This window comes from Quercus robur, chromosome 1 (genome assembly GCF_932294415.1).
Source record: "Quercus robur chromosome 1, dhQueRobu3.1, whole genome shotgun sequence".
Taxonomy (NCBI): domain Eukaryota; kingdom Viridiplantae; phylum Streptophyta; class Magnoliopsida; order Fagales; family Fagaceae; genus Quercus; species Quercus robur.
The window spans coordinates 9139362-9146106 of NC_065534.1; the positions used below are offsets into that span (position 1 = coordinate 9139362).

The window sequence follows — 6745 nt, forward strand, 5'->3', positions numbered from 1 at the left end:
CACCACCACCGAACATCTTAGTTTCAAGCCATTTGCTAAATACTAAGCTCTCTCTTTATTCCTTTCTTGTAAGAATGGCTCCAACAGTTGCAACACCTATCAGTGAGTCCTCAAATATCACTGACTTTGTCGTAACAAATGGCAATGGAGTAAAGGGTCTCTCAGAAATGGGACTCAAAACCCTCCCTAAGCAATATATCCAACCTGTAGAAGAAAGGGTCACTGTGAGCAACATCTTGCCTCAAGAGTCTATACCCATCATAGATATGTCAAACTGGGACGAACAAAAAGTCTCAGAATCAATCTGTGATGCAGCAGAAAAGTGGGGTTTCTTTCAGATTATCAACCATGGAGTGCCCATTGAAGTGCTGGAGAATGTGAAGGTTGCAACACATAGGTTCTTCAATTTGCCAGCTGAGGAGAAGAGGAAGTTTTCAAAAGAAAACTCACCTTCCAACAGCGTCCGGTTTGGCACAAGCTTTAGTCCTGAAGCAGAGAAGGCTCTTGAATGGAAAGATTACCTGAGCCTGTTTTATGTGTCCGAGGATGAGGCCTCTGCATTGTGGCCTACTGCGTGCAAGTAACAGAGCTTAACTTTGCTCAATTTAGTTTACACAACAAAAATACATGACATATAATATAGATGCAATACTTGTGTTCGTACATACATATATAATTTACTAAATGGGTTTAAGTTCTAGTTTCATCTAGTTTTACTCAATATGACGTCATAATAAGCCATAACTTTTAGTTACATCTCATTATATCCTCCATGTTTGATTGAAGATCAATAATGATCTCATGATATATATATATATATATTTTTTTTTTATAAAAAAATTTGAGTATTATAAAGCATAATTTTGTGGATCAAATAGTATATGCTTATGTATATATATAGTTTTTGGTGGACTAATCGCTGTTTGCTTTTAGGGATCAAGTTTTGGAATATATGAGGGGGTCTGAACCAGTTATCCAAAGGCTATTAGAGGCACTAATGAAGAGGATAAATGTGAAAGAAATTGATGAGACAAAAAAATCTCTCTTAATGGGTTCAAAGAGGATTAACCTTAACTACTATCCTATATGTCCTAACCCTGAGCTCACCGTGGGAGTAGGTCGTCACTCTGATGTGTCAACCCTAACTATCCTCCTTCAAGATAATATTGGTGGACTCTATGTGCGAGGAAACAATGATAGTTGGGTTCATGTTCCGCCTGTAAGTGGCTCTCTCGTGATCAATGTTGGTGATGCACTACAGATAATAAGCAATGGTCGATACAAGAGCATTGAGCATCGTGTAGTTGCTAGTGGAAGCAAGAATAGGATTTCGGTTCCTATTTTTGTTAATCCTAGGCCATGTGATATGATTGGACCTTTTTCAGAAGTACTTGCAGGAGGTGAGAAAGTATTATATAAGCAAGTTCTGTATTCAGATTATGTGAAACATTTCTTTAGGAAGGCTCATGATGGGAAGAACACAATTGAATTTGCAAAAATATGATGTATTCTAAGGTGTGCTGTGAGGTTATGTTCTATTGTAATAGAAATAATTTTTATGAAATAAAACTCAATCTGAAATCTGTTTGAAGATAATAGAAGTCAGTCAATTATTTTACTTTTTACAAAAAAAGAGTTTACACTTTTTTTTTAACATGGCTTTTACATTGTTTGTATGTCTGTTTGAAGCATTAGAATTCATGAGATGTGAAAAATATTGATGAAATTAAAAAGATTTCTATTATATGTTGGGTTCAAAAAGGTACAACAACAACAAAAAAACACTGCGCCTGTAAATGATCCTACAGGTTCCATTTTGACCCAATTTATGAAAAATGAACAATAATTACTACCTGACGTGTCTTGAATTGATACCGTGACAAAAAATAGTAATAGCACTAACAACAACCAAATCAATCTTTCAAAAAAAAAAAAAAAACCAAATCAACGTCTAAAATATTTTTTTTATTTTAAATTTTATGGAGTGCATGCCTTTTTATAGGCCTACAACCTATAAGACCAAAATAATGTTTTTGGTTGAATTTAATAAAACATTTGAGAAGAAGTTCTCTTTTTCTTTGCCTACTAGCTTGGAGTTCTTGTATACTAGGTTAGTAAAAAAAGATATCAATTTATCATATACACTTCTATGTTGTATAATTAGTCCCAAGTTTTTGGGATCTACTATGAATTAACAAACTAATTAGGGTCATGTGTATTTATTATATTCTTTCCTAAGTCATACTATGATATCTCTTTAATTGGAACGGCCTTTTTTATGCCTTCTACTAATGTTATTTAAAGTTTTTTATTTATTTATTTATTTTTAAATTACTCTCATCTATATAGTGGCAAAATCAAGATTTTAGTTCAAGGGAGACACAATTAAAAGAAAAGATTGTGAACAAAAATAATCCAAATAATATTAGTTTGGGACATTAAAAAAATTCATATTATAAAAAGGAACAAATAATAAATTGATAACTGATAACAAGCAATTAAAGAGATTAATCTAATTATATAAAGTTTAAATGTGTTATTGGATTATTCAAAATAAATTGAGAAATAAATCAATATAAAAGTTTTAAAATTATAGCAATATACTTGAAAAGTTTTATACAACTTCACTCCATTGATTGCTTTTAAAAAAATAATGTAAAATTCAAATTTCTTTTTTTATTCTTCTAATTAGTTAAAACTTGAGTTTATAGCAAAAACTCAAAGTTTGAAACTATGCAAAAGTCTAGAGATGAGAGTTAAAAAAAAAAAATTAGAGGAGGGATGAAGAGGTTTTGAAGGTTTAGTATCGTAAGAAAATAAGGCATAAGTAAAATTTTTTGAAAAAATAAATTATTTTAACTTTAAAATTAATATGGACACTTTGCTTTGAGTTGGATAGCCATGAGAAATTTTAAACTAGGTTTGGTTGATAGATTCGGTATAATATATATATGACACTTGGCCTTTTAAAATAACTTAAATTTTATATTCATATATATATATATATATATATTTATGTGTGTGTGGTTGTCAAAATCCTGATCTGGATCCTATGATTTTATTATCCCACCAGCGCAAAATGATCCAGATCTTTGTGATTGTTCAGGATTGTACGATTCTAACGATCCCAAACGACCCTAGTTTCCTGTAAACTTTTTTAACTTGATAGATGGTTCAGTTGGACCAAAATGAAAAATAGCATCACAATAGACCAAGTTTTGCTATTCTAATCTAGAGAGATAGAGTGTTAGTTGGACCCAAATGAAAGATAATATTCCAATAGAGTGTCACGTTTTGAGGTTTTTGGTTTCTTTAAATGGTGCTTACGAATGGATGTAGTGATGTATGGTAATTACATCAAATTGAGGCAAATTTTTGTTTTTTTTATTTTTTATTTTTTTATGAATAAATGTGTAATTTATGTAATTATTTAACATACCAATGTCTTTTTTTTTTTCTTTTTTTTCGAAATATTGTAAGATCTTACAGTCCACGATCCAATCCTTCGATTTACAATCCCAATTACCTTCTATGATTCTACGTAGGATCTCAATTTTGACAACCTATTATATATATTTTAATGGAATGTATAACATATATAATTATACAATGTCATATATATAGTTATTTCGTAAGACCAAGTGTCGCGAGTAATTTTTTTATGGAAGGTATAATATATATATATATATATACCATGTTATATATATATATATATATATATAGTTATTTTGAAAGATTAAGTGTTGCGAGTAAATTTTTAATGGAAGGTATAACATATATAATTATACCATATTATATAGGGTTATTTTGAAAGACCAAGTGTAGCGAGTAATTTTTAAATTATCTCATGGTCTTTGTCACATATATATATATATATATATATATATATATATATATATATATATATATATGTATGTATATATGTTATACGTTTCATTAAAAATATGTAAGAAAACAAGAAGACATGTTACATCCCTTGTCTCTGCCTATGCCTCTTCACATGACTTTAATACTTTGAAACCCTTCTCAAATTATCTCAAGTACTCTTGTTAGAAATTAAGCCTAATCAGCGTGGATTGTAATTTAATGAGGACCTACCAACTCCTCGGTACTATGCGTGGCCTAAATTGCCTTTTTAAGAAGAAGAAGAAAAGAAGAATAAGATGAAATGCTTGAAACACTTAGTAAAAAAAAAAAAAACAAGGGTAGTAAAGAATAAGTCTTACCATTGTCAAGTCCCTCTTCAGGGTTAGAAACATTTCATGTTTCTTCAATGACCTCAGATCAGCCATATCTTGAGGTAGTAACAGGAGCTGTTCCAAGGCGTTGGCCATGTAGCCTGCCTTCCCTTTTTGGAAATCCCTAATGGAGGAGTCCAAAGGCAGCAGAGCTCCATCCAGCATCAAAGAAGGGTTCTAGGTCTAGACCCTGGGGCAACAATCATGCCCCCTCTCCACAATCGCCCCCTCACTTGAGAACCTGGTTTGTGCTACCTCAGCCACTTTGGCCTCTTTCTGGGGCTCTGGCTCTTTAGAGGGGACAACCTCTCCCTCTTCAACTATATCCTTGCCCTTCCGATCCTGTTTCCTCTTCTTGTCCATGAGGTTAGGTTGGGAAGAGTGTGCTGGAAGAGGAGTGGGAGGTTTGGTTTGAATGGCCACCTCGGGCATCGTGCCTCCTACATGAGACTTGAGAAGCTTAAAAAGGCTTGTTTTGGACTTGCGTTATAGCACCATTGCGTCGGGTATACTGGGGGTTTCTTGAATGCTGCTAACTTGTGCGGGGGGAAGGTCGCTAAAGTCAATGCCTGAAGGCTTTGGAGTTTGAAGTTGATAAAAAATATCAAATTCTTCCTTGGAATCCGAAACCTCCACTACCTTGGCCATTTCTTCAAGGACTAGGAGAGAGGAGGTCGCCTTTTCCTCGGTGCTACGCTGGAAAGGTAGCTCCACTAGTTGTGTGCCTTTTGGAGGGGTGCTCGCAAGGAAGCTGGTATGGTGATGTTGATCTGCTGTAGCCGAGGATCCTTCGCCTTTATCACGTACTTGGGAGCTTGGAAGCTCGACGAGATAGGGTTGTAGCCGAGGATTATGTGAGCAGCTCACAGTTGTCCATCGGTGTGAATGAAGATCTCGGATTTGAGTATTCTCATTAGATTAGGCTCGTTAACAAGGTTGAAATTGGGGGTTGTAGAGTACTTATTTGCAAATTCATCAAAAGTGAAAACATTGTTAGAATAAGCCATAGATAGTTGAATAAGAACCATTTAAAAAAAAAAAAAAAAAAAAAAAAAAAAAAAAAAAAAAAAAGGAGAAAAAAAAAATATAACACAAAGATTGTTAGTGAGAAAAGGGGTATTGTTAGAGCAGTAAACCTAAACCTAAACACCCCACCTGATGTCCCATCTCGTGTTGGACAATGAAGTCCATCATGCCACTCCCTTGAGACAATTAAAAAGTCTTTGTCCATACCCTTGTTAGTATTAGGGAGACACGATATAAGACTAACCTTGGGGACCTTAGTTTTCAAATAATACCCCAGACCTTTGAGGTGTTGACAATTGTTAATCTAGTTAACGTCGTGATGGGTGAGGTTCACACCCATCTTTTCATTAAGGGCATCTACACTACCTAGGATTCTAAACACGTTAGGGGCACACTGAGTGGGGCAAAGTCTATGGGCAATTAGGTAGTCCCTAGTAACTCTACCCATGGGGATTCTCATCCCTCTCTCTATAAAAGCAATCATCGAGATCACTACCTCTCCTTTTTGTCTCATGGTATGCCATTCCCCTTGATGGCAATACCGGATTGAAACCCCGATAGGAATACGGTAACGGGCTTTGAAACTCTCTATACCTTTTGGGGTATCTACTAAGCTAGCAAATCTACCCATTTGAAATGTATGTGAAAGTGTTAGGAGGACGAGGTGTAAATTAAATAGGCCGAGGAATAAAAAAAGGTAACTTACGGAAATGTGGAAGGGCTCCTCAGACTGGTTCTTAAGAGTTGAAGATGCAAAAAGTGGAATGGCCAAAATATGTGAACAATATATATAGGAATGGGAAAAGTGAGCGAGAGAGTTCCCGCCCAAATCCCTATAAAATTTCCCTACCGTAGAATCTCCATCACACCATAGAACATGGGGGATAGGGCGCCGTATGAAGTAAATGTTGAAGCATCCCAGATGCAGAAGTGTCAAAAGCGTGCCCCTTTGCAGTTGAAAAGATACCTGCACAGAAAGAAACGACATAAGAGTGGGAAGGGCAATCACCAAAAAATCAAAATCCCCATTTTTTCCGAGGAGTAAAAGAGTGGAATTTTGAAAGGCTATTGTAGGAAAGAAGGGCCCAGATATAGGTAGTGGGTTGTGGGCTATGTCTGAGGACGTCAAATAGCCCGAGGATAGGTAAATACTGACGAGGGCATACCGGTTAATGGGCTGTGAAAGAAGTCCGGTCATAAGGAACTAGAAACCTTGTCTGAGGAGAAGTATCTCCTCAGCTAAACAGAATAGAGGTCAAATGTCCGACCCTTCATCATGGACAAGGCAACAAGCAATCATGCTAGTAAGGATAAACATCAAATAGGGATAAAACAAAAGAGAGTTGGGAAATATCTAAGAAAGCTGCTACCACCGCATTAAATGCTTTGCATCTAATCCCTTAGCCACATTAATATGGAGGTGATACCTGAACAGTAATCTTCAGCCTTATAGCTATCCTCAAAGACTTCAAAAAAGTGCT

The 6745-nt window shown here is 35.2% G+C and overlaps 1 protein-coding gene across 1 annotated transcript; it reads left to right on the forward strand.

Moving 5' to 3' along the window:
* LOC126719533 (feruloyl CoA ortho-hydroxylase F6H1-3-like) lies at positions 1 to 1601 on the forward strand. Its single transcript, XM_050422075.1, has 2 exons — positions 1 to 580; positions 934 to 1601. Exons 1-2 carry the CDS (start codon positions 75 to 77, stop codon positions 1502 to 1504), a joined length of 1077 nt encoding a protein of 358 aa, XP_050278032.1. The 5' UTR covers positions 1 to 74; the 3' UTR covers positions 1505 to 1601.
* The last annotated feature ends 5144 nt before the right edge of the window (positions 1602 to 6745 follow it).

Coding starts and splice junctions, on each gene's coding strand:
- LOC126719533 (XM_050422075.1), top strand. CDS start 75: ATGGCTCCAACAGTTGCAACACCTATCAGTGAGTCCTCAAATATCACT. Junction 581..933: donor TTGTGGCCTACTGCGTGCAA/GTAACAGAGCTT, acceptor GTTTGCTTTTAG/GGATCAAGTTTTGGAATATA.